Source organism: Aptenodytes patagonicus, chromosome 2, assembly GCF_965638725.1.
Source record: "Aptenodytes patagonicus chromosome 2, bAptPat1.pri.cur, whole genome shotgun sequence".
NCBI lineage: Eukaryota > Metazoa > Chordata > Aves > Sphenisciformes > Spheniscidae > Aptenodytes > Aptenodytes patagonicus.
In genome coordinates, this window is record NC_134950.1 from 124,504,166 (window position 1) to 124,530,521 (window position 26,356).

The 26,356-nt window shown below is 48.1% G+C and overlaps 1 protein-coding gene across 2 annotated transcripts; it reads left to right on the plus strand.

Annotated features, from left to right (window-relative positions):
- Window positions 1-854: 854 nt before the first annotated feature.
- On the plus strand, window positions 855-25,239 carry MTURN (maturin, neural progenitor differentiation regulator homolog). Of its 2 annotated transcripts, XM_076331094.1 has the most exons (4): window positions 855-1,024; window positions 6,946-7,068; window positions 13,362-13,513; window positions 24,411-25,239. In XM_076331094.1, exons 1-3 carry the CDS (start codon window positions 863-865, stop codon window positions 13,470-13,472), a joined length of 396 nt encoding a protein of 131 aa, XP_076187209.1. In that variant the 5' UTR covers window positions 855-862; the 3' UTR covers window positions 13,473-13,513; window positions 24,411-25,239. The 2 variants fall into 2 exon arrangements, with proteins under 2 accessions (XP_076187209.1, XP_076187208.1); XM_076331093.1 differs by lacking the exon at window positions 24,411-25,239 and having other exon boundaries at window positions 13,362-15,295.
- Window positions 25,240-26,356: the final 1,117 nt, after the last annotated feature.

Sequence of the window (26,356 nt, forward strand, 5' to 3'; positions counted from 1 at the left end):
GGTGGAAATGCAGTTAAACACCGCTCTGGAGACAAGCAACAGCCACCGGGCATTATTTAGAGGCCAGCGTTGCCTTCGTCTGTGCGAACTCTTCTACCCGCTGCCATGTATGGGCTCTGTGCTACCTGGTGACCTCTACGAGATCCTGGGCTTCCGGCCAAAACCCCACCCAGGTCTGTGGGGATTTGTTTTCCTTTGTGGCACAGTAGACACCGATGCAAATCTAAGGCCCTTTATAATTGCAGATCAGCTCTCGTATCTCATATGCCTTGCGAGACGTATAGATAATCACTCGGGATATGCGAGGAAGAGGTAATACGAACCTAACTGCAAATCCATCGGTCCCCAGCATCATTGACACAAACCGTAAAGCTTTCCAATGTCACGGGGTGAATCCGTCTGCGTTCAGACAGCCCAACATTTAGACAGTCTTGCATTTGGGTGGCTTCCGCGAATCCCAGCGCAAGGGGTACCAGTTTGTTTAGCACAGAAGGGTATTGCTAGGCGGACTTTCTCTTTAGTAAAAGACAAAATTCTGGATTGGTTCTGGGAAGAGAGAAAGAGAGAAGCAAAGCGGAGCACGGTCTTGCTGACAACGCGTTCCCAGGCGGGCTTTTTTCCCCAAGTTGCCAGAAGGCGTCAAGTCAATTGTCTGCGGCCAATTCCCTCCCCGGCGGCGGCCGGCCGAGCCCTGACGCCCCTTTCCCTCCCCGGCCGCACCGGCGGCGGGGCCGGAGCCGGCAGCCGGCAGCGGGGCGCGAGGCGCGGGGCGGCGCGCGCGGCGGGGGGCGGCGCGCGGGGCGGCGCGCGCGGGGTGCGCGGGCGGGCGCGGATCGCGGCGGCGGCGGCGGCGGCGGCGGCGATGGCTTTCGAGGCGCTGGCGGAGGCGGCGGAGCGGTGGTGCGCCCGCACGCCCTTCCAGCTCATCGCCGCCGAGGAGACGGAGCGGCGCATGGACTTCTACGCCGAGCCCGGCGTCTCCTTCTACGTGCTCTGCCCGGAGGCCGCCTGCGGCGACAATTTCGTGAGTGCCCCGGGAGGGGACCGGGGGTGGGGCGGTCACGGGCGTGCGTGGGTATCCGTGCGTGTGCATGAACGGGCGGGCAGCCCCTGCACCGCTTTGGGACATCCCCCCTCTCCGTCCGTGCAGGTCCCCGGTGCTTGGGGGCGCACCCGAGGGGGAGCGTCGGGGGGGCGGGGGACGGGGCCGTGCCCCGGAGGGGCGGAGGGATGCGGGCATGGAGGGCGGTGGTGCCGGGGGCTACGGGGGCGCCCGGCGTGTGGGCCGGGGGTGCCGGAGAGAGGGCGGGGGGCCGGGGGCGAGCCTCCCCAGCGCGCACCACCATCCGCAAAATGGAGTCCGCTGCCGGTGGGGGGCGGCCCCGCGGGCAGGGCTGCGGGCAGGGACACCCCCCCCCCCCCCTCCTTCCCCATCGCCCCGGCCCGGGGAGGCCGGGGGCTCCGGGGGGGAGGAGGGGTGCGAGCCCCCCCCGCTCCTCCTGCGCCCCGCGGGGGCTGCAGCTGCTGCTCCCCCCCGCGGCCCCTTCCATCCTCCCGGGGTGCCGGGGCACGGCGCAGGGACGGGCGGACTGGCAGGGCTGTCACGGCAAATGGAGAATGGGCAGGAATAAAATGGAGTCAGGATGACAGGAGGGCCGCGCCCCCCCCCCCCCCCCCCCCCCGCGCCGCTCCCCCGGGCCCGCCGGGGCTGGGGGACCCGGTCAGGTGCCGGCCTGGCGCCGCCGCGTCCCCTCCCCGCCCCTCGCGGAGTTCAGCGGCAAGTTTGTGCAGAAATGGCACCGGCAAAACAACCCGTGGCTTTGGGATGGGGGGGTGGGTTGTTCCCCTCCCCCTCAGCCCTCCCGGTGGTGAGCAGAAGTGCAAGAAGAGTTGCCGAAAAGCGGCATCTCGCCACGGCGTTTGTAACCTGCAAAGCTCCAGTTAACTGCAATGAAAGGATTTTTTTTTTTTTTTTTTTTAAAATAGCTCCTAGCACAGACCATTATTGTAGGAATGTTGTAGGTCCTTCCCTTCCCGGAGCAACTTTCATCCCTCGACCTGCTTGACAAATGTTCATTAATTCCCTTTCCAACAGGTAAGTGCAGTAGGAACCCATTTGACAGATGCGTTCATGGAAGCAAAGAGCAGTGAAGTGACTTCTCCCAGACCACAAATCTCAGCGAGCAGGACATTTATTTATTGTGTCGGGCAGATGGTCATGCTGAATTATGAAAGAAGTTATCTGGAGTTTAGTTAATGCATCTGTCCAGGGATTCATGAGACCTTCAGCCGCAGTCCCAGCCATGGCAGTGAAGCATCTCTGGGTGTGGATTCTCCCGGTCTGTGGTCGGACTAGCCCTGCACACCCATCTCCCAGCGCCTATGAGCCTGTCAAACCCCGATGCTCATTGCCTTCTAGAGGTGCCTGTGCCCAGAAAGGGCCGTGCCTGCTGGACTCTTAAGCAGGGATTCGTATGAATCCAATGCAGGACTAGGCTAAAGCTGTGATTTGATGCTAACGATACTGGAAATTGCAAAGAAAGGTCATTCTTTCTCTTAGACATGTATTGTTTTTTTATACGCTGCTCAATAGCTGAGTGAACTCTTTCAAAACAAAATCTAGTGAACTTTAAAAAAAATCTTAAGCAGTTTCATACCCTATTCCCATGCTTCCAACACTGGCCAGTTTTTGTGGGTTTGCAACCACATTTTCCCTTTTTCTTTTGGCAAATATTTTCATTCCAGGCTTGCTGTGGAAAGGACTCCCCACCCAGAGCCGCCAGTAGTAAAACTGAGCAGAAGGGCCAACTCCTGTCAAATGCAGAACATGGAACAGTGGAAAACTAGAAGCAGTGTTTTCTTCTATCTTTTTTTGGCATTATTACTTAAGGGACTTTTTGTAGTAATAATACTTTTAAGACAGGCAGATAGGTGTCATTCTTAATTCTTTTCCTGTGGATGGTGTCTCTTTAATGCAATTAAGAACCACTAATGAGCTGATTCACCAGCATCGTGTTTTCTGCTCCTAGAGCACTGTGGGACTTCATTTCTGCTCCCAGCTTGGCTATCTTGTTTTTTTGCAGTCATTTTGCTTTTTTTATGTTCCAGGAGATAAGTTTCCTTTCTACGTGCAATTACAGGCTAAAGTTTATTTTAAGGAGACTTAATATAAGCCGGGGGACTGATTCTCATTTGCACTTGAGCCTTGTTGCATGGCTCCAGTAACACAATGGAGTGTGAAAGTGAGTAAATATAAACAGAATTCACAGTGGCACACTTTACAGCCTTTTTGCACCCTCTGACTCTTATAAAGGAGCCTCACATTTAATAAGCATCTGGTGCCTGGTATTCTTGTTCTCTTTCTTTACATCTTCATTTCATAATAATGCGACTTAAAAAGCTATGTAGGAGGTGCCAGAAGTCCATGATAACCCACTTGTGAGGAGGAAATGATGAGCATGATGAACTTAAGAGGGAGGAGGAGAAAAACATGAAAAGGTTGCCAAGATGCAATCTGGTGGAGAATAACTCTGAATTTTGTATAAAATCAGAGATTCCAGATCACAACAATAATATAATTTTAATTTCCTGTAAAGGTATCTTTGGGCTAGGTTTCTAACATGCTAGGGATGCAGAAGACCCATCTAGATGCCTGTTGGCATTTTCAGTACCACCCGGACACTAAAACTCTCTGAATCAGCATTTTAGACAGCTGAACTACGTATAATTTAGCTCCTGAGGCTCATGGTGTTCTCAAAAAATTAATTGGACTTGTATAGCCATAACCAGTGAGGGTGAGAGTTGCGATGCTATTCCTTATAGTCTGTCATTTGTTTTGTCACCATGTTATTGCTGCTATTCAAAGTAACCAATAAAGCAAATAAAAATATGATGCCACCTTGATGCAAGATTTCCTGTAAAATATTTCAGAACTCAGTCAGCAAGTCTGAATATTTTCTGCAAGTCGAATTATCCCCACAAAGAAAAAGTTTTGCTGCCACGCTCAGCAGGTGGGCTGGTTAGAAAAAGGTGGTCTAGCAAGTGACTCTGTCATCCAGCAACACTGAATCATCTAAAGGCGTGAGGAAAAGCAAACCCCTCCAGATGCAACCCTATGAATTGCCTCAGCTATGTGCTGTGCGTAGATGCTGAACTAAATAATTCAACCATGATCCTAGGTCAGCTGAGGTGGAAATTAGTGGCTGTGTGCTTTTGTAGTGACACAAAGCAACCGTGAGCAGAACTGGGCAAGCTTGGAAAACACATACTCAGATGATGAGGTTAATATTTTTTTAATTGCGCAGCCACGGCCGAGCGCTGTGGTCCACTGGTTTGTCAGCAGCCCGCTTCTCCCACTGCAAAGAGATTCTCGGGTGTCAGGGTTTTTCCAGGAAAAGCATCTCCGTATGTGGAGCCTCATTGACTGCTCTAACTTTCTGACCAAGAGCTGAATCCTCAAATTATGTTTATTTTTATTTGGAGAGGCCAAAATTCCTTTTGCAGGTTCCTCTGGAGATATGTGAGTCAGTGGTGAGACTCAGTTCCTGCACTGCCTCAGTGCAGAGCCGAAGATCCACAGAGGACTGTTGATGCAGCTGAATATATAGGTGTTATAACCCTGGTCATTATTACGGTTAAGGATTTTTCTTGGGGGGAAGATGAAATCAAGCCGTTTCCGAATGAGATGCATGCACTAATGACACGTGAGACCTTTCATAGTGTGTGTGTTGCTGCAGCCAAAGTTTTCAATCTTCCGCAGACGTGGAAATTCAGTTGGAAGCCTTACTTGCTTATTGCCTTACAATGCTATGCAAAAAAGTCTCTTCAAAGGCTCAATGATCAAGTTACTCGCTTAGTTTTTCCCCTCGTGCTAGATCATCTTACTCTGTGCTACTGCTGACAAATTCACACTGGAGTCTAAAACATGATGCAGCTTGAAAAGAGACTGTAAAAACATGATAGGACAACATGGGGTTAACTTTCCCTGGGGAACGAACTAGCTAGTATTTATAAAAGGGCAGGGCCTGATTTTCATTGATGTGGAAGCTCCTGTGTATAGCTCTGGTAGTCAAAAGAAGCCACAATTTAAACAAGAATCAGGATGTTAGCTGTCATAAACGTTTTATACATATAAACAATTACAACAGCCATGAATTGCCAAGCTGCAACATCCAGCTCTTAAGTTTGATGCAAGGATTAGAAGTAACCAAACTGTTATTGCTAACCCCAAGTATTAAGAAATCGTGGGCCAGACCTCCAAAATCTCGAGGCTGTTCTTAAAATGTTATGATTTGAAAGTGTTCATTTGATATTTTAAAGAGGGTTCATTTGAGCTCACTTCATGTACCTTCTGCCTTTTTAGGCCATAGAAATCATAAAGTGCAGACATGTATTTTTTTTTTTTTGTAAACAGAAGCTGAGATTTGGTTGTATATTTATAGGACTACAAGGCCCGTGACTCTAAGATGGCATGAAGTATGATGAGACTTGTGGTACGTGCCTTTGAGAGTTGGCAAGACTGTAAAGAACTTATTTTTATTGCCAGACTGGTTAAGAGATGACTCTGGTTATATGGAAAGAGCAGAACCTGCTCAGTAAGGCAGGGCTCTTTTCATAACAAAACATTTCACTATGTTTATGCTTGTAAAATGCAACAAGCAGCAAAGAAAATGTAGGTCAAGTGAGGTTCATAGCAAGGCAGTTACAGTTTTTGTCTTAAAGATGCGGCTTAGGTGATGTTAAGTAGTGTTTTCTTTCGATCAGTGTAAAACTGCATCCCTGGCAGGTATTTGCCACTGAACAGGAAAGTGACATGCAAGCCTTATGTTAGGGATTGAAACGTCTGTCGTTCTGACTCTTTCCCTGAATGTTAGTTAAGCTTCAAAGAGACCCTCCTCTTTCCTTGTTTAAGCATAACCTACTGTTTATAGCACCGTAAAAAGCTGCACGGCACTTTGGGGAAAAGAGCTGCTGTGCAAAAATAGAGATGCAAGAGTCTCAAACCAATTTTGCAGTATTACGCTTCTCTGTGTAGCAGACTGCCTAAGACAGTCCCATGCACAAAGTTTTCAAAAAGAAGGTCTTTAAAAGTATGCATTAGCTTGTGCTGCGTGCTGCCCTTGTGTGCAAGAAGCATTGTTGCCTGAGTGCTTCCACCATCGCTCACCAGCTCTGTTTCAAACAACCTCGTAGCAGCAGAATAAGCATCAATTTCGGGAGAGGCTTCACAGAGCCAGGCTGGGGAACCAGCATCTCTGAAGCAAGAGCAAGACAAGAGGAATATCCCAAATGGGTTTAAATGTGCCTGCCCAGGAAGAGAAGATTCGGGTCTAGGAGGAGTCAACCTCAAAACAGGGAGGGAGGCATGAAGTGTCAGGATGTTGTGAGTGCCCAAATGTCTGTCCTTGGCTCTGTGTCTAACCTGCGGGTATATTTTGCATCTTTTCTTCTGCATCGTCAAGAGAATTACACATCAAGTTCCACCTCCAGGGTCGCATCACACTTGCACTAACGCCAGGAAGACAAAGAGATGCTTTAGCTCTTCCTGAGGGCTTCATTGCAGCGGATGATGCAGAAGAAGAGAAAACCCAACGTGACTTCCAGGTCTGAGCAGGGCTGATGTCAGACGAAAACACCTTTACTCATAAAATGCGCATGCGCAAGGTGTGCTTACCCTTCATTGCTGGTGCAGCCATAAGGCCCTTTCTCTTCTGGATTGATTTCCCTGCTTTCTGATGCATCGTGTTAATAAAATCAAGGTTCCTCCTCAGAAGCGTGGCTTCTGAAACAGCCTGCAGTGCCTGTCCCCAGTGCAGGTCTGAACTGCAGGAGGCCCAGTGTACTTTGGCAGATGTTTACAACATGTCTCCTTATAAAATCACGTGGAAAGGCTGGCGTGAATTCCTGTTAATGCCTTTTCTTTCTTGTGTTGCTGTTGGCTTTCAGCACGTGTGGAGCGAAAGCGAGGACTGCTTACCTTTTCTGCAGCTCGCACAGGATTACATCTCCTCCTGTGGGAAAAAGACACTCCATGAAATATTGGAAAAAGTCTTCAAATCCTTCAGACCTGTAAGTGCCTGTTTTTTACTTCTAAACATTGACAATTATCTGTGACTTTTAATAGGATAGCACTGGATGGAGCAAGGTGGTTTTTATTCTGCAGGGACTTACATCTCCAGTCAGCTGCCTGGGTGCAGGGGTGTTAGCACATAAGCTACTATCAGGCGATTGGAAATTGTGTCTTGGAAGCCAGCTGCCTTTTTATTTCCATCTGCGTTTGAGAGGATGAGATTCCCGCGCAGGGTGGGAGGCCAACTGGTGCGGCAGCCGGTGGCACCGGCTCCCCAGCTGCGCAGGGGCCCCCGTCCTGCTGATGCAGTGCTGACTCCAAGGAACGGGATGCGAGTCAGCGCCGCGGGACTTTGTGGCAGAGTTATTTCCTGGCACTGGAACTGGGGAGTTTTGCAAGGATCTGAGTAGCGAGAGTAAACCTCTGGGAAGCTGGAAATAAGGTTTCTCCTCTGAGTGGCTTGTTTTATTTTAGGGTTGGCTTTTTTTCCCCCAGGCGGTCCAGATTTTGCTGTTAGGATGGTTGCCACTTGGTATTTGCAAACGCCAGTTTGGTCACTGCTTGAGAAGAGGTTGGAGCAGAAGCTGGCTTTTGTGGGGAGGGGGCGTGTTTTTTTCTGTTTTGCTGCTGTTCAGCTTTCTCTGTCCTTGTTGAACACTAAGATTTGGGTCAAAGCCTGGGTTGCATCAGAGTGAGGTGACTTAGGCTGGCTGTTGTCCTTGATTTTTCCCAAATCCTCCCGTTGCACAGCCTCTCCTTTTGAGAGCCTTGGGCTGGGTAAGGGGCTGGTGCAAAGCAGAGCAGAGGTTCGTTGCCAGAGCCATGCTCCCGTGATGTCTATGGGAAAGCTGACCGATGGACGTTTTTAAACTCAACTGAAAATGTAGCCATTTTTTCCTCCTCTCTTTTTCTGGCTGACTAATTGAGAAGGCTGAAAATGTATCCCAAGTATTTAGAGCAAAAGGGAGGGCCTGGAGCGCCGATATGAAAACACCGGCCCTCCCTGTGTTACACCCTTGCATTGCCTTGCCGTGGACCGCTGCAGCTGGTCGACATAAAAGAGCATCGTTTTAAAGAATCCTTTGAGAGACTGGAAATAAATAGAACAGATGCACACTTTTCTTAGAAAGGACTGGAAATCTGATCCATCAGTACAGCTGCTTGTAATTGTGAAAACATAAAAAATATAAATACGTTTCCCAGAACAGTATTCGGCTCTTGGATCTTCATAGCTGTTTTCTCCCGCTCAGAAAAGCTGTGTCTTTGAGGAGAAACTTCCATTGGTTTAACTAAAGAGGACTTCAAAAAGACTTAATTAAATTGGTACAGATCACTTATTTCATTTAAACCACATTTACTTCAGCATAGCTTAAGTTGCTGAGAAATTGGCTTCAGTCAAACCAAGTTAAGCTACTCTTCAGAATAAAAAGGTTCAAAGCAAGGGGAACCATTATGCTCATTTAGTCTGTGCCCTTCGTTAATACATCACATTTCACCCCATGGTTCCTACCACCAAGCACATAAATTGTGGTTGAGCTTGAGCATCTCTTTTCCAAAGACACCCAGTCATGATGTAAAGTCTTCAGGTGACTTAAAGGATACAACACTACTGGGCGCTTTTTCTTCTCATCATTAGTTATGCTCCTGAGAAAAACTTTTATTTACAATCTGCATTTTTCTAGTTTTGCTTCCTAACTATTGAATTTCATTATGCTTTTGTCTGCTCAAGAGCAGTGTCCTCAATTGTCAGAGACCTCTTGCAGACTGTAGTCAAGTACCTCTTCATTTTCTCTTGGATGTACCACAAAGATTAAGTTTCTCAGATTCTCCTTTGACCTAGTATTGAGTGATTTGCATCAGCGTAACAAAACCGGTTTTATCATTCAAGGTATGGTTGTGTGTAGACAAGTCTAATAAGGAATGTATTGACATTTCGCCCTTATTGTAATTATTAAAAATAGCACATGCATGGTAGGATAGATTTTAAAAAGTGAAGGGTGTTACAGTAGATGTATGGAAACAGTTATTCTACACCCTCAGGCCTTTCCCAGAACAAAACTACTTTTCCTCAGTATGGGGAAATTATTTCCTTGGCATTACTTTGCACTGTTCCCCGTCCTTTCTCTGCTGGACCTGTTTTGCTAATGAAACCACCTTGCTGTGAGCATGGCGGTAACAGTGCATTTGCAGGGCATTTCTTCTCCACTATCCCAACCAAGTCTGCTGTTGGAAACAGGTCTGGCAAATTTCAGTTTGAAAAATGGCAGTTCAGGAGAAACTGGTGCTGAAGGTCAGACCGGGCTCTTCTGAATTGTCTGATGGTCCTGGCTACTCAGCCTGAGACACTGAGGAGGGGCCAGGTTTTTAGCATATGCTTGGTAAGCACCTTCTGAAAGTCTTTTCCATTTCAGTATATCCAGCCAGACATCCAAGATTATTAGACAGTTTTGAAAGTCTTTGTCAGGGTCCTTTGAAGGGAAGTGTTTAGGAGGAGACACCGGTGGTGCATCTGCAGCTCTCCATGCCCTTGTGCGTGGCAAGAGCACCTGCCCTCCCTTAACCGAAGGCTCCTGGACCAATTTTTGCCCAGTAACTCATCTCAGCCCTGCTCCACACATTGGTGATAACAGCCCAGCTGTGTCTCTGCAGGCTTACCCTGGGGCTGCGGCGTGGGAAGGGACTGGCTGTTCACACTGCTGGGCCCCGTGTTTTGGAGGTGGTGAGAACGGGGATGCCCAGCGGTTAGCATCCCTCTCAGTGAGAGACAGAGATTTCCCTCCGCTCGCCGCTCTTCCCAGGGCTCAGGAGGCAATGAGGCCTCATCTCACCAGCCCTCACTGCTCTCAGGCTTCTCTCCCTTATGTTTTATGGGCATAAACACAGTGCCAGGGCAGGATATTTAGACAAGGCTTTTAAAAAGTGTTGGTCAACCTGCGACAGCTAAACCACACCTCTAAATCCTGCTGTAGAGGAGGTCAAGCTGTTTCTTTACTGAAGGTGGTGGTGGGGATGTTGTCTCTGTCCATTACTGCCTTCTTGGGTCAGTTTCCACAAAACTCTGTGATTTGCCTTATTACCCACTCATTCAGGGAGCATCCGAAAGTGCCAGGCACCACGCAGGTACATGAAGTGATATCAGTAGCACTGGGCTCAAATACCACTATTTGCCTCAGAGCATCCCAGCTCCTCCGATGCCCTTGTCTCTCTGGTGCCAGAGGTGTCCATGCTGGTGCTTGTAAGCACATCTGCCTGGAGAGTAAGCCCTTCACACCGGGGTTCGACAGAACCACGTTATCTCTAGTGTAGCATCGTGTGGACCGCTAAAGCTCGGTCTTGTACTTGGTTTATTTTTCGGTGTGCTTGTATGTCAGCTTTTGGTAGGAGGCAATGTCACTCTGCTTTCGTGACTTAAAAACTACTAGGTTATTTGTATAAAATCAGGGCACTTTGAAAGAGTTAAGAAAGACAAAAAATAAAAAATGCCTGAGGGACATCATACCAACTGGCAGAGTTTGCAGAGAACCAAAAGATGAGTCGTACAATTCAGCAGCAAATTCCAGGGCTCCCGCATTGAGCTCACCTTCAACCTAAAAAGCTTACATCTGAACTGGGGATTCTGCAGTGTAAAAGCCATTTATCCCATATTCATTGAATTCATACATGTCCCAGTGACCTCTCCTTTACCTCCAGATGGGTCGTTTGGCCAGCAGGAATAAACAGATGTAGTTCAGGCGGTGCTGCTGCTGGTTGTTGTCGTCCCTCCCTCCTCCCCACCCTCCTGTCCTCCTCCTCCCCACACGTCCCCACCTGGCAGTTTTGCTCCCCTTGGCTGTTTGGTTAATGGATCAGCTCTCTCCTTCTACACCCCTTTCCTGTTTTACCTCTTTCCTCCTTGTTTTCGCTCTCCATTAAAGTGCTTTCAAGTCTGGCACATAGCTGATACTTTAATATATGAAGTAGATACGGACTAGAAGCAGAAACTCGTGTCTTTGAAAGAAGACAAGGTGAGAGTCGGTCTAGGGACAACTCAGGCCACCTTCATCATCTTATTTTGTCCTCATCTTTTATACACCCTCCTTCTGCTTTGACCCAATGTTTGTAGAGCTCCCTGCACTTTGGACCCTGATCCTCCCTCCTTGGGGTCAAGGCGTGGGCTGATTTGTCATTGCAGTCCAGAGAGCAGTAAGGGGTTAACAGCGGTGAGGGACCGTAGTCCTGGGGGAAGTGACGAGATGCGACCCCTAAAAGCAGGACCTGCATGGTCAAGGTCCTCGGTGCCTTGGAATATCCTAAAGTGTCCGTGAGAGAAAAACTGCGCCTCTTTTGGAGGAACATCCCATCCCATCCCATCCCATCCCATCCCATCCCATCCCATCCCATCCCATCCCGTCCCATCCCGTCCCATCCCATCCCCATCCTTCCTACGCTCCATAAAACCGTTTATGTCAGCAGCATCACTCTTTGATTTACGCTGTGCCAGGGAGAGGAGAGCTGGGTTTCCCAAGGGCAAAATGTGCTCCCCATCCTTCGGGATCGTGCGTGTCTTTGCAGTTCTCGTGGTGTATGTTGTGTTTTCTGTGTTAATTTTGCACAGGAAAGGCTTACAGTATCCCATGAAATGAAGACTCACGTGGCTCATTTCCCCACAAATCAAGGAGGAATTATAACCAGAGCTGGGCAAAAAAAATGTGATCAAAGCTCTTTCTGCCAGGTGATATAAACAGAGCAGTACAACACTCACATTTAATTTGAATACACCAAATCAGTTTAGCGAAAATAATACTGGTGGATAAGAAAGTCTAGAGGTCTTACTTTTGCATTTTAAAAACTGAGTATTTTAATTTTAGCTTCAACATGAAACAAAACCCCCGCATCCTGAAAATGAACCAAGTAGTTTCATGTTCAGTTAAGCAATTGATTTGAAAAATATGTATGCATAGGAATATTTACTCTTTGTTCTGTTCAGAAAACAAGAACATTTTCAGCTGGGGGTCTCTCCATAAGTATTTTTAAAATGCGAAGGAGGGGGTTTAGTCAGTAAGTTCTCCTTCCATTTCCCTCCTGAAGAAACCCTGCAACTAAAAAGCTGTTTTTCTCCCAGTGGCAGTGAGGAATACAAGCTTTATTGGACCCAGAGGCTAATTCTGTACATTGTCTTTGTACCCACTGAATAATTTTGAATGTTGATCACAGACCAAATTAGTTTAGGTCCCTAAAAATCTGCCTTGTCATAGCCTTCTCATTTTCATGCTACCACCTAGCGAGTGTCATTCTCCTCCCGATTTTTCTGGGTTTTGCCTCTTTTGAGAGCTAACAGCTGCGTCACTCTCCAAACAGTGTTGCATGCATCTGTGCTGCTCTTCCAGCCCTGGCAAGCTAAATACATGGTATTCTCAATAATGCCTGGCATGTGATTTTGCTTTGTGGATATTAATAGCTGCAAGTGTAGGACTCTAATATGAGTTTTCCACAACAGATGCATTATTTTGACTATTATTTGGTTTATCTGTCTTCCTGACTTCTGTTGGCTTGGCAACCTTTTGGAAGAAAGGGGAAAAGTTCAAATGTCTCTGTTTGCTCCTTTTCCTGTAGCGAACAAGTGCCGTTGCAGTGATCGGAGCCATCAGGTGGAAGCATCCAGACATTGTACAAGGAAATGGGCTGGCTGTTCTTCACAAGCCCAAATCTAATTTGCAGAAATTTAAAGGGACTCGGGCAATTTTGAGTTGAACACACAGTATTTCTCACTGCGAGGGCTTCACCCAGCGTGCAAGGCTTCATCTGGTGCGATGGAGTGAAGGGTAAAAGAGAAGCACTTAACGTGGTGGGATCTTTAGATTTTTAGGGACTCCTTGCCTACTCCATACTAGCCTGTTCTGCATGAGGATGCTTTCTTCTTTGGCTTTTGTAGGGTTGCCGAACACAATCTTAAACCGAGATAACTACTGCTATAGTATTATCATGGTTCTTTCTGAAGTTAAACCACTGCCAAGTCTAAACACTCAGCAATTCATGATATGACCTCAGGGAAGAATGCGAAGCTTTTTGCACGTGCTTTGCTTTGGTTTTATTTATCTTCCGGTCTCCAAGCAGTTAATTTGGTGTGAGGATGCATTTTCAAATCTTTCTCTGTCACAGGAGGGAGAGGAAGAGAGCCGAGTTCGTTATGCAATACTGTTATTCCAGGGTTTGAGGTTTTCAAGAAGTGGCACCTAGGTATTGTGTGAAGATTTGCAGCGAAGCTGCACGAGCGGGTAATTCGCTATTACACGGTATTTTCTCTTCTTTGTAGTTACTTGGGCTTCCAGATGTTGATGATGATGCATTTGAAGAATATAACGCAGATGTGGAAGAAGAGGAACCAGAAGCTGATCATCAACAGATGGGTGTCAGTCAGCAGTGATTTTCTGAGAAGCTAAAAAATTCGGAAGCCTTTGGTACCAGGTGGGGTCAGGTGGTCCCACATTAGCCTGTTCGAATTAGCGCATCACATGGGGATATCTGGCTCCCAGGATAAAAGTTTTACAAAATGGTTAAAAAAAAAAATTAATACTAATAATCTGTGATGAGCTTTGCTAAGAAGTGACCTGAATTTTGCTCCTGCTTCAGTGGGTTTTCTATGGAGTTGTCTTGGTAGCATTCTGCCGTTATCAGTCTAGAAGTAGTTTTGTTGCTGACTTGTCTCTTCGATTTGTGTTCAAGAGTAGCGTTCGCTGACATGAATGTAGAGTACCGTGAATGTAGGAAGCATGTGGCGAGAGTGCCGAGTCCTCACCGGTGACCTTTCCGAGGAAACCAGCGCAGAGAGCAAACGTGACCTGCGCTTTTCTTTTTAGTTCAACAGCTATGGTTTTTGACAAAGTACCAAACTTGGAGAGATTTCTCCTGAAAAACACTAGTTTAGTAGTGGTTGGTACTGCAGAAGTGCACATGAAGGCTTGACAAAAATAATGGGAAGCAGGAAATCCAGAGGAGTATTGGTGTCAGACATATTAATGTCGTTTTACTGACACCTGAGTTTACAAGTGCTGGATTAATAACTGGGAGTAATTAGTATCAGCAGTACATGTTATAACCAACCCTGGTACTCCGACACCAATGTGATCCAAATGCTGCTTTCCTACAAATCAATTAAAAAATAGCCGTCGCCTATCCCACTTCTGCGTGACAACCAACTTTAAGCTTCACTGTTTTTAATACACTGCCAAATTACTACTCAAACCTCGTGGCATCGTGAATTGAAGTGCAACTTAGCTTTGAAGCCATAAGGGTATAAACCAGCACCTGGCTCTTAAAATTATGCTGGACCTGTTCCTCTCCCTGGGCCTTTGAGCTAGCCCGGGCATTTACACCTCGTTGGAGGGGAGCTAAAATACTACTACTGTGGCTGATATAAAACTAGTAAGGTTTTACTTAGCTGGGGACTTGCTCCCCAGAGGGGTTTGGTGGGGTCTTGGTATAAAGGAGAAGACGACCCCTCGTATTTTATACCTATTTTGCGTAGATTTAAGTGACTCGGATGAGTGCCAGACTGTGAAGAGGCAGGGTCTCTTTATTTACTTGCCTTTTGTACTGAAAATATAAGAAGCAAAGGGGATTCTGTTGTAATACATCTGTTTTCCACAATCGAGCAAAATGTTTCTAAATTTACTCCTTTTTTCCAATTTTTTAGAAATCGTGAAATGAAGGTCACACGCTTCAAAAGCCCTTTTATACAGAATTAGCTTTATAAAAACAAAAAGTGAGCGAAGAGAAAATGCTTGGACAACTCCTAGAAACAACTCGTACCATTTTGAAAACCCTGTTTAGCAGTGTCTCCTTTTCAATAGATTTTTTAAAGACTTTTTTCCCAAGGTTACTTAAGAGAGCAAGTTTTCTTGGTGGTTTACATTTCTGATGATGGCTTGACAGGTGTATAGCACTTGATTTTTCCAGTCTGGGGCAAAGACCTTCCATAACCGGGATGGTGTGTGGTACCTGAGTAGGCACAGAAGTGTCTGCAACACTGTAAAAGTCGGAGTTTAAGAATATTAAAAAAAAGTGGAAGAGAAACAGAGCTTAATGCAACTTTGTACATTCTTTCAGCATGCAGGCATAAACATGGTAGTCGCAGCACATTTTCTATGGACTAGTGACGTGAGAACCGTGGCAGTTCATTGTATAACACTGTACAGCAGCAATAGGCTTTTTGCTTACTAAAATAAAGTGTAAGACCAGTGGTTTCCATCCCTGCTTTAAGTCCCTAAGTTTTTCTTTCCTCTCCAGCTAAAACAGATGCCATAACCTTAAACAGAGCCTTGCTTCACGAGAACCTTTCTCTTTTTAGCATCCAATCCTTTGGTTGCGGCTCATACAAGTAGATCTTCTGGGGCTGACTTTCCTCTGCTGTAACATAATGCAAGACATAATTTACAGTAGCGCAAACTGGGGGCAAAGTCCTGCCGTTCAGGTTTGCTAGCCACTTGCACCCGTTTTGCTTAGGTGCAGGTGGCTGGCACCGGCACGCACGTGCACGCACCCACACGCACACCTGCACAAGCCCTGGGCACGGCTGCATCATGAGCTGGGCTGCGGGGTTGGTCTGGCTGGGAAATAACCCCCTGCCTTTTTACGGACAGGCAGTTTTCCAGCCACATCAGTCCCGCCATCTGGTTCAGCGCGTGGCTGCACAGATGAGTGCCGGCACAACAGAGGGGAGGGTGCAGAGGTGGATGTGGGTGGTAGCTGAGGACCCACAGGCGAAGGTGCCTTGCACCCCTTGCACAGTGTTAGGGGCCTGCGGCGGAGGTGCAGGCGCAATCTGAACCGGCCTAAGTGCTGTGAAGGATTGACTCCACAAGGCTCAATGGAGAATTGGGCTCTGGGTGGCAGTGGGATAGGCAGGAATTCATGAAATGAGGAAGGACTAAGATCCAGTGCTTGTAATTGCATACAGGAGGTTGTAATATGTACTGCACTCTGCTACCTTACCCTGCGTATTGATTGAATTGTTAATGAGCGGTTGAGCATTCATATGGTTGCAAGCAAACATAATGCTGTAAATTATGTAGATATATTATTTTCTGCATTCACTAACTCACTTTTTTTTCGGAATGCCATATGCCATTTGGGTGACTTCCACACCAGACTGCAAGTGCTGGACAGCCGGGGGGCCCTTCTGTAGCGCTCACCCCTGCAAAATTCCCACTGAAGCCAGCGAGATTTTGTTCAAACGGGACCTGCAGGACTGGGCGCTCCAGGGGATGTCTGAGGCTTGGTCCTGCAGAGAGCTGAGTGCTCTTGTCCCCTCTCACTTTGCTGGGAGCCGAATGTGTTGAGCCCTGCTGCTGAACTGAAGCATGACCAGGCAGCACTGAGAATAAACTGGAATTTTATACATAGAAAATTTAATTTACTTGTGTATTAAATGTGAATGAGCATTAATATAGAACGTATTTTATCAAAAAATACTGATTGCTTACTTTGACCAAATACATTTCTGTATTACTGTGTTACTTGTTCCATACTTACCAAACGATGCAAGAGATGCGGAACTGGTTTAGTTGTATTACAAAGTATTTTTCTATTTTATTTGTATTTTATTTTTCCCTCACTCCCACCACATATTGAGGCTAGTAGCCATTAAGTAATTAACCAGGGGTAGCATGACCCAGTGGCAAGGCTGCCAGACTGAGACACAAGATTTGCGAACACATGCATAAATGCTTGCAAGCCTGGGGACTCGGTGAGAAGATGTGGGCTCAGAGCTCTGCCATTGCCTTGCCCTGAGCTTTGGGTGGATCTCAGCGGCTGGGAATTCAAGGCAGGCTTCCAGTTACGCATCCAGGCCTCCATGAAATTCAGTGGGAGCAGGGTAACTCCTTTGAAAGTCCCACCTTAAGCCTTTTGTAAAAGGGGCCATTAGTAATATTTGCCCACCAGTGTATAAAGTGCTTTTAGATCTGTGGGTGAAAAGAGGTATGCATCATCATTTCCTATCCTCAAAGCAAACCATTAGTGAAAGGAGACAGAAGAGTCTCCCTTTTCCCTCGCCCTTTTTTCATAGGCATTTCATGCTCTAGCTAAATATAAACATACCAGAGCAGATCCTCTTGCAGAACTGGCGCTTCTGAATATGAGTTGCATGAATGCAATGAGCAGAGGGCTGCTTGGGGGATGAGAAATATGTGGGATGCCAGAGGGAAGGGCAGATTTCCGAAATGTAACAACTGGTTTGGGTAGCAGGGGCAAGAGTGAGAAAGGCCCCTTTCAGAGAGATGCTGGGATTTCTGAGACAGCCCAAACCATCCTGCCAAGTATCTGCTTATTGAACTTACGCAGTTTATAAAAAAGCTGCTCTGGACATTACTGGGGCCTTGAGCTCGGTCATGTTTTTCCATTAGTGTCCTGCTTGATGAATGCATTGAGATGGTTGAGAGAGGAAGGGATGGAGAAAAGGCAAACTAAAAAGCCTTCTCCTCCTCTCTTCCCCAACATTATTGTTTATGATACTGTGTGAGTAGGTAGGAGCAGCAGTCGGCAGGAAGCTGCTTTATTAGGTGCACAGTAACATCTCTTAAAAGGACTTGCTCATGAGAGAAAAAATTGGCAGACTCTTTCCTCGCAGAAACGGGAATAACACACCCGTGAGCATCATGACCTGAACCCTACCAGACTTCAGCTCCACCTCCTGCCCTGCTCTGGGTTGTTTTCCAGGCAGTTTCCCTCTGTGCATAGTGCTGTGCCTTTGAAAGTCGCACGCTCGTAAGAATGCCACTTTTGATGGGAATAGCCAGAGCTAGTTTTCCTGCATCAGTGACCTGCACGCTAGCTGCTGCGTCTTGGCGCTGTGTCCCATGTAAGGTGTGCTGTGTGAGATGGTGGCTGGGGGCAGCAGGGAGGAGTTTCTGCTACAGCATTGCTTAGTAGGTAACTGCCCTTTCCCCCTCTGCAAGGTGGGACATGAGACTGTGACAGTGAAAGTGACTGGAATAACATTATGGATGTTGCTTTGGAAAGCTGCCATACAGGACAGATTCCCAGCCTCTTTCAACATGTTTCCTGATCTTTCACAGGGACCCAGGGCTGAAGTCCATGGCTATTTTACTCACAGTCAGCTTTAGCTGTGGCAGGAGGCGAGGTTACCACTTCATCCATCCTTATCTTGTTTCCATCCTTACCCTGTGTCCAGCCTCACCACGCTGTTCTCAGACATGCCCACTCCCAGAAGAGGGGAAGTGGAGGAACGGGGAGAGAAACACCTACACCTATCTCCCTCAGCCTGGAGCCAGGTGCATCTGTGAGAGCTGCAGTTCAGCGCAGTGTGTGTTACTGAGCCGCCCTGCCCTTTCTGCACAGGCAGCACCTTCTCACAGGGGGATGAGGTAGCACAGGAGAGGTGTTATCCCTTGAGGATCCATGAGTGGTCCATGCCGGACAGCGGTTATGCAGAAGAGAGCAGTCATTTTAGGTGCCAAACGCAAGATCTTTTCACAGGGAGCGATGCCTAGCTAAATAATCCAGTCTGTGAAAATCATGACCCATTGAGGCTTTCCCGGCTGGGCATCCAGAAAATGAGAGCTCTCTGGCTGCCGGTCGCTGGGTAGCCTGGCCCAGCCTGCAGGTCTCTTTCTCAGCACTGGCTGGTTTCGGTCTGGCCACAGAACATGGGAAATTGGGAAGGATCCTTTCAGGGGCTCTAGATGGATGCCCCTTTCTGTAAATCACTGAGCAGAGGGAAACACTCTGTTTTATCTGTTTAATTCTGGCAGGACCTCCCCTCCTCCCCCGCAGCCTGTCTCTGCAGCCAGCTGCAGCTGGGAAGCCTTCACGTGACAGCCAGGCAGGAGTGACTCAGGGCAGCGGCTCTTGGACCCTGTAACAGGCTGGGCTTGAGGTGGTCCCTGCAGAGTCACCACGGAGCTGAAGGCTCAGGGATGTCACTTCCAAGGCAGATAGTAAAATAAAGAGATTCCTTAAATTTGGTCCTTACCTCTGATAGGAAAGACTCTGAGGGCAGACCCTGCCACCTCAGGTTTTTATGGGACTTCTGAGACTTAGTTGCGTTGTTGGTATCTGATATCTGTGGCAGGTGTACAAAGGAAACCTCTTCACTTACCCACTACCACCCGTTCAGTGAGCCAAATTATCATTTACGTGCTCTATGTTTGACTTTTTTCTCATTGCTGATTTTTTTTTAAAGAAAGACAGTCCCTAAAGGCACATCTGCATTATTGCAAACCCCAGTTTCTACAGAGTTGCGTAGCACTGCACTGTCAGTACGAGCTTGGTCATAAACAAATATACAGATTAACAAAAAGGGCGTTCATTTGTCTGCAGAAAAAAGCTTCTTTGAAATAGTTACTGCTGACTACAGTAAAGCTCCCCGGTTTCATGTAAAATACATTGAACTTTGAAATTCCCTTTCTGTACCGACATGCTGTTGCTCATGTAGGCAAAGATCTGCGGTAACACTGCATGTAAAGGATGTCTGCTTTCATCTTTGGGGGTGGTGGTGGAAACGTCAGCTCTGGATTTCAGTCAATGCAATTTTTTTTTGTTGTCAAGTTTTCCTTTACTAATGCAGGGACCAGTCAGACTCAACACGTCAAGCAGAAATCATGTTGCGCCACACCATGCAAAGGCTGTCTTTGGTGTGCTTTCCACCATTTTTCTGGCTGGAAGATCTCTCTGTCTTTGGGACTACAAAGCTGTGAAACGGGTCACCAAAAGATGTTGCTCTTCTGTTCAACGCTTTAAAAGGTGTAAGCCTTCAGTGGAGCCCTGCCTTTCTTCTGATCCTCCTTCCTCTCCCACCACCGAGGCATCAAATCCAGCAGTGTCATTACACCATGAGCTTGCCATTAAAGAGCTTACCAAACTCTGATGACTGATGGAGTCTTTTCTCTGTGAGCAAAATCAACTGAACGGGGATTTTGAGGGGCTAAAGCGTAGCTACAATGCGTGCGGCAAAGGGAATGAGAGGCTTGCATTTCCTGGGCACTATTGGTGCGTGGTGGGATAAACACGGTGTTTGCAGGTGTAAGGAGGAGAAAATTATTTCATCTGAGCTTTGGGCACTGCAGAGTAAGCCCTGCTTTGCAGGACAGGACCCAGAACTGCCGGGTGGTTTGGTCAGGCGCAGTCTGAGGTGGTGGATTTGCTGTCAGAAGATGGGAATTGGTGGTAATATTTGTGGATGAGCCAGTATTTCAGACCTCCAGGGTCCTTTTCTGTTTTGCACAGATTAGGGAGACATCTGTTCTAATTAAGAGACATGTAACGATGCTGAAATGAATATTGGTGGTTCTGTTCAACTCATTTGTCTCTTTTCTTTAAACACTGCACTTTTAATTGCTGCTTTGACATCTTCTCATCCTGTTTCAGTTGAAGGAATGCTGTCAGTCATTACCTTTCGTCATGAGCCTCTGTCTGTGGGTTGAAGAACATCTTCCAGCCTGTGGAAGAGCAAGTGCTTTAACTTAGCACTTGCCTTGTATTTTTGGCACTTCCCAGGGCACGAGCGCTGAGTAGGGAGTGTGCCAATTACATGCCCTGTGGTGTGTCCAGAGCCCTCAGCGTTGTCTGCAAAGCCATTCCTGCGGCTGGTGGAGTGCCTGCCAGGACTGACTCCCTAGTGTTCGTGCACAGTCCCGGCAATACAAGCCCCACAACCTCTTGAGAGACCTTTGCGTATGGTGGAAGCCACCGTGACAATTAGGCTCTGGCTACAGATACAGTCGCTCTTGTGGAAGAGGTGACGGTCCCAGCATGTGTTCAGCTACTTGGAGCCCACTGCCTGCTCAGGTCTGCTGGATGGACTTCTTCCTGCGTCAGAAGGTCGAGTGAACTTAAAACAGTTTAGATAGCAGCTCTCTGCTAATATGGACATCAGCCCAGGGACAACAAGCTGCCCTGCTGTGGTGGGGAGCTCCCACACAAGGTGGTGGCTGCAGCTGGGAGCACTCTGCCGTGTACATAGCTTTTGCCTCAGTCCGGGTCTGTCCACGCTCCAGCTCTCCAGAATTATGTCATGCCTTCCCCACGTCAAGAAATCGGGATATTCCAGGGCTATGATAGGTTTTGGCTTTGTATCAAGGAGAACAGATCCATTAGAGGTGTGCAGTTTCTGTTGCCTCTGTAGGCTCCTGCCTAAGGCTTTGTCTCCTACCACAGCTGTCCTCGGGCAGAGTCAGCTGGGAAATGCAGTTACCCCCTCAGCAGCTCCATGTGCTGTTTTAAGGAGCACACCAAATTTTACACTTTCTTTCTACAAGTCTTTGTGTTCCTTCTTCTCTGTGACAAGGTTCTTGCTTCCACCACTTGTTTAGCGAGTGATGAAATGCCATAAAAAAGCACATTTATTTCCAATACCTAGGTGTATGCATCCATGCTTTTCACTGAGTAGTGCTGTAGTTGTGACACCAAGGCAAGGTTTTTATACCTTTTATTAGACAAACTGATAGAGAAGGGGATGAAAGCCACAAGCTCTCAAGCTCCGAAGTGCTTCTCCACACTGAAATAAAAGCAGCGATTATATGGGGCAGTCTGATAGCAGGTAATATCTCTGCACAACAAATTTACCTTGCTTGTACACTTTTCTTAAGGTATTGCTGCTATAATGGTGCGATGGAAGAGGCAGTGTTGGAGCCAGGTTTTTATTTACAGCCTCTAGTAGTGCTAAAGGGCCCAGAAGTGGGTGTTGGCTATATTATACCCACGACAGGGCTCCTTAAGAGCGTGTGAAGGGCTGTAGCATGCCATGAGCTTTGAAGCCTTTATGCTTTTGGGTTTGTCGCAGTCCCCTAGAGGTCAGCAGAGCCTAAATTTTGAAGCAACTCGAGCCGATGGTAGCATTGCAGGGATGATAAAAGCAAGTTTGCTGCTGGCCTGCAAGACCCTGCTTTTGCTCTCTTGCAACTTCAGCTGTTGCTGGAGAAGGGGTCAGGCTGGGAAAAAAGGAATCAGTGTGTGGGACCAAAAGCCCTGCTTTGGAGACGGATAGGTTGAGAACTTGCCATGGAGAAAAACCACAGGGAGAAGGGAAGAGAAGCAGCCTGAAGATGGGTGCCGGCGTTGTCAAAGCTGCACAGGGCAGTGGGAGCTGGTGCCTACACCTCTTGGCCCCAGTGGTACCCATCCCTCCTGGGACAGCGGCTGGACTGCACTGCATCAGGAGCAATATGTCCCATCAGAGTAAGCTCCACTGCAGATGCACTTTGTGTGTGTGCATCTGCACTCCAGTGTTGCAGTGGCGTGGCTGCTGGTCACACGGGTCTACTCTCAGTCTTGTGCCACCTCCCTGATGCCATGCTGGCCTCAGCCACGCTGCAGCCACTGACCAGATGTCACCTCTCTGCATGCCCAGGTCCTTGCAATCCCAACCTACCTTGCACAGGCACTCATTTTACCTGTCACCCCTGCCCAGGACTGGAGGTGGAGCTGGGTTTTCCCTGGACCTTCTCAGCTTCTGGGGTTGGAGTGACTTTAAGGGAGCTAAGCTGTGCCACATTCAGATGACTTGAGGCTGACAAGCTGGTCGCAGACAGCCACTCCATGTCCAGTCAGCTTTCCACAGTACCAGGAGAGGGACAGAGTTTTGGCACAAGGCACCCACAACAGACATCATAGGCTAAAGGGTGCTGAGATGACAAGTAGTTAGTCCTACCCTGCGTGTGCTAGCAATCCAGGGGCCAGACCCAAAACCAAGACCCTAATTCCTGCTGCCAGCCCCTGGAGACGCTTGGCCTTGCAGCAAGCAGCCCTGGTGGGGAGACCCAAAACCAGTGCTGCATTTGCCTGCAGGGCACTGTCAGCGTGTGCATTACATTTCTCAGTAATGAGAAAATGAGTTACCTTGAGTGGATGTGAGCTTGCATTCACCCTACATACTGCTCACTCTCTCCCTGGCTACAGCTGCAGGCTAAATAACTGTGAGTGCAGTTGGCAAAATATGCCTCTTTCTCCCCAGTTTTTCTCCTGGTCAGCATGCCCAGGGCTGTGGCTGCCCTTTCCCCTATTTAGCTGGCCACCCTCCAAGCACAGCTCTCCATTTAGCTCTGCACCCTTAAGGACCATGCGTTCAGCTCCAGCAAAGGCATTTGATGAGAACTGAGACTTGCAGGCTTCGTTCAGGAGGACATGTTATACTGGAAATGCAGTGATTCACACAGAAAATCAGTGCCAATTTTTACCCCATCACGCTGTCCCTTTTGATTAATAAAAGTTAGGAAATCTTTATATTGGCTCTCCTTGAAGGGTTTTTTTTTATTATTCTATTACTTCTTGTTTGCTGTATTTGTTTCTGCAAAACCTTTATCAGGGAAGGTTTTGAACTGCCTGTGAGTCACGTAGCAGCAATGGGGAGTGGCAGCGCAGAGCTGTGGGAGCTGAGCCTGCGAGTTTGTGCCCTGCTTACGTCTCATGACAAAGGCTGCTGGTGGGTCACCCAGCTATCGATGGACTTCCTGGCTGCAGTGCCTAGGGTGGTCAACCACAATGCCGGTCATGTCTCTCCTCCATGTGCCGCTGGCTACAGAAAGTGTATGCCTTAACCTGGATGAATTCAGCTCTGGTTTTGAGCCTTCTTGAGCCTTCTGAAGTCAGTGTAGCAGACTGCAACAAAATTATTTATGCAAAGCCTAAATTACGAAGCACAGAGCTGTGGACCCTTTCTCACCTCTGTGAAATGTCTGAGCCTGAAGGCAATACAGTTTTATGGATGCAACAAGCCATGAGCTGAAGATGTAAAGTGGGATAATGAAATGCTTGCTGAGGCCTCTCAAACTGTGCGGCAGGACTTCCTTCTCCCTCGTCCCAGCACATGAGTGCGTGTTTTTCCAGCTCTGCGAGATAGCAGGAAGCACCTTTCTGGGTGCTGTGCCTTGCACAGCAAGGCTCTTGCTAAATTCCTTTAGGCTTTGTCAATATGCAGTTTCTTTGTCATGTAATCCAAAAAAGGGAGGGAGGGCATTACCTGCAGAGCCGGTAATGCAATCGCTAGCCAGGCTGCACCAGCGCACCCTGAACCCTTCCCAAGCACACATGAGCAGTTAATTAGATAACTGGCCCCATGCAGCGTCCCTTGTAAAAGAGAGATTGCAGCGCAGCAGCAGGTCAGCAAAGGCGTGTACCACCAGCCCTGGGAACCTGCTTTCATGCATCAGCACACAAAAGAGCTCAAGAGGGAAACTAGGGATAGACTTACCATCTCTGGGGTCTTCAGAAACGCGTGAGAAGTGGTGGAGATAACAGCTGAAAACTGGGGGGGAGGGGTGTTTTTGGAGGGGAAAAAAAAAAGCCATCTTTGTTACTGTGGAAACCAAGCAATGAACAGCAGCTTGTTACTTCTCTTGCTTCACAGGGGGGATGCTGGCACAGTCAGCCCTGGAGGAGCGGCAGCATCGACCTCGGGCCAGCAGGCTGCAGCTCGAGGCAAAAGGAAAGAGCCAAGGAGGAGGCACCTGGGAGGTCACAGACCCCACCTCAAAGTGGACTGTGGTTCAGGAGCTGGCTGCGTACCTGAGACAAGGAAAGGGAATGGTAAAGAGGAGATACAAGAGGACTGAGACCAGGAAGAGGGCATCACAGCAAGTGACTGGTGGAGAAGGGGATCGGTTTGATCTGCAATGGGGCTGGAGAAGGCCTTGTGACAGCTGAGTGCAGCCTGGCTCAGCCAGAGCAGGCAACAGAAGTGGACGTGGAGATGTAGCAGCATCTGATGGAAAATCACACAGGCAAATATGGCTGTAGCAAGTGCCTCTGAGAGGCAATCACTGCACCCTTCTTCCTCCTCACCATCCCCCAGCGAGGTGCTCTGTGCCTGATCCTGCACCAGCCGTCATGGGCTCCGGGAGCTGCAGCCCACCCCTGTCACTCCGCTTCTTCTGCCTTTGCAAAAAGAGCATTGGCAGGACCCAAAATCTTTGTGACTAAGCACCAGCCTGCTGCCATGGTGCTCCACACCCAGCCAGCCAGCACGTCGAACAGAAAGGGCTATTTGCTGCTGTGTGAGGCGCTTCTGCAGCTCTGTGGCTAAAGTCCCCCGTACCCTTGGCACAGCTTGTCACCATGTCCATTTGCACGCTTCACAAACTTGTACATGTTATCGCACTGTTGGCACTTTCACCACCAACTGTTCTTTCGGAACAATAAAAATCATGTTTTCCTTCCTAATAAAGTTTCTTTTCCTCCCACTGGCCCTGTGGCAGGGTTGTTTGTACAACGTATGGCAAGCCTTGCCCATAGACAAGCGACCTGCCCAGGCCTGCAGGTCCCTGTGCTCACCCAAGCCGAGGCCTGAGAATTAATGAGATGATGATGCTGAGAGTTCATACGACCAAAGCAGAGCGACCAAATGCTGCCATTCAGTCACCTGCAGTGGCCTGACACGTGCTGTTGTATCGGACATTTAGACATGCAAGCAAATTACACAGAAGACATGAATAACATGTTTCTGACTACTACAACTGAAGCCAGCATGTCTGATGGGCAGCTCATGTGGTCTTGCAGGTCCCTGAACCTCTGCTCTCCTTTACCTTTGCAGCTGCTGCTCGGCAGAGTAAAGCTTCCAGTCGGTGCCCATCACCTACCCTTCATTGGTGCATGCACCACTCTTATCCAGCAGCGGTACTTAAATAGCATCAATCTGCAATCCCAATATCCCATAAAATGATACGTTAGCCATGATAACAGAGGAGAAGATCTTCCAAGGAGAAGAAGAAGACTGCTGATATCACTGATGCCTGTATTACCTATGCTGGCAAACGAGGTTTTTACATAAAAGAAAACAGATGAGAATTCCTGAAAAGTTTCAAGCAGCCTGAATGTCTCCAGATCGAGCTCATTTTGCCTTGTTAAACTTATGCTAGAACACAGTTCAAAAATTGCTGTTTCTATAGGTGACCACTGAGGGACAGTGTGGAGTGCAGCTAAGAGAAGTGGGGACGCCCTGCGGTGCTCCCGTGCAGTCCTAACCATCGGTAACCACTACTGCTGATGACCAGTGACTCTTACAACATGTGGTAGCCGCAGAGTACACAACCATTACTCACCTGTCCAGCAGCCAGCCTGCACAGATGAAGCTGGCCGGCGCTGGCCATTCGTAGCTGGACCTGTTTCATGGCAGTGGTGGCCACATGCTTCTGAATGGACAACCACGCTCTCAGAGTTACATGCTCTACTGTCACCTCCACTGTCGACCCCAAGAACTGGTCACAGTTCACAGCCTCCCTGACGAACAGCACAGCCCGTCCTAGCTAAGGTGGGCATTTCTCCATGAAGTTTCCTCTGCCCTCTGTCCTCTTCCCC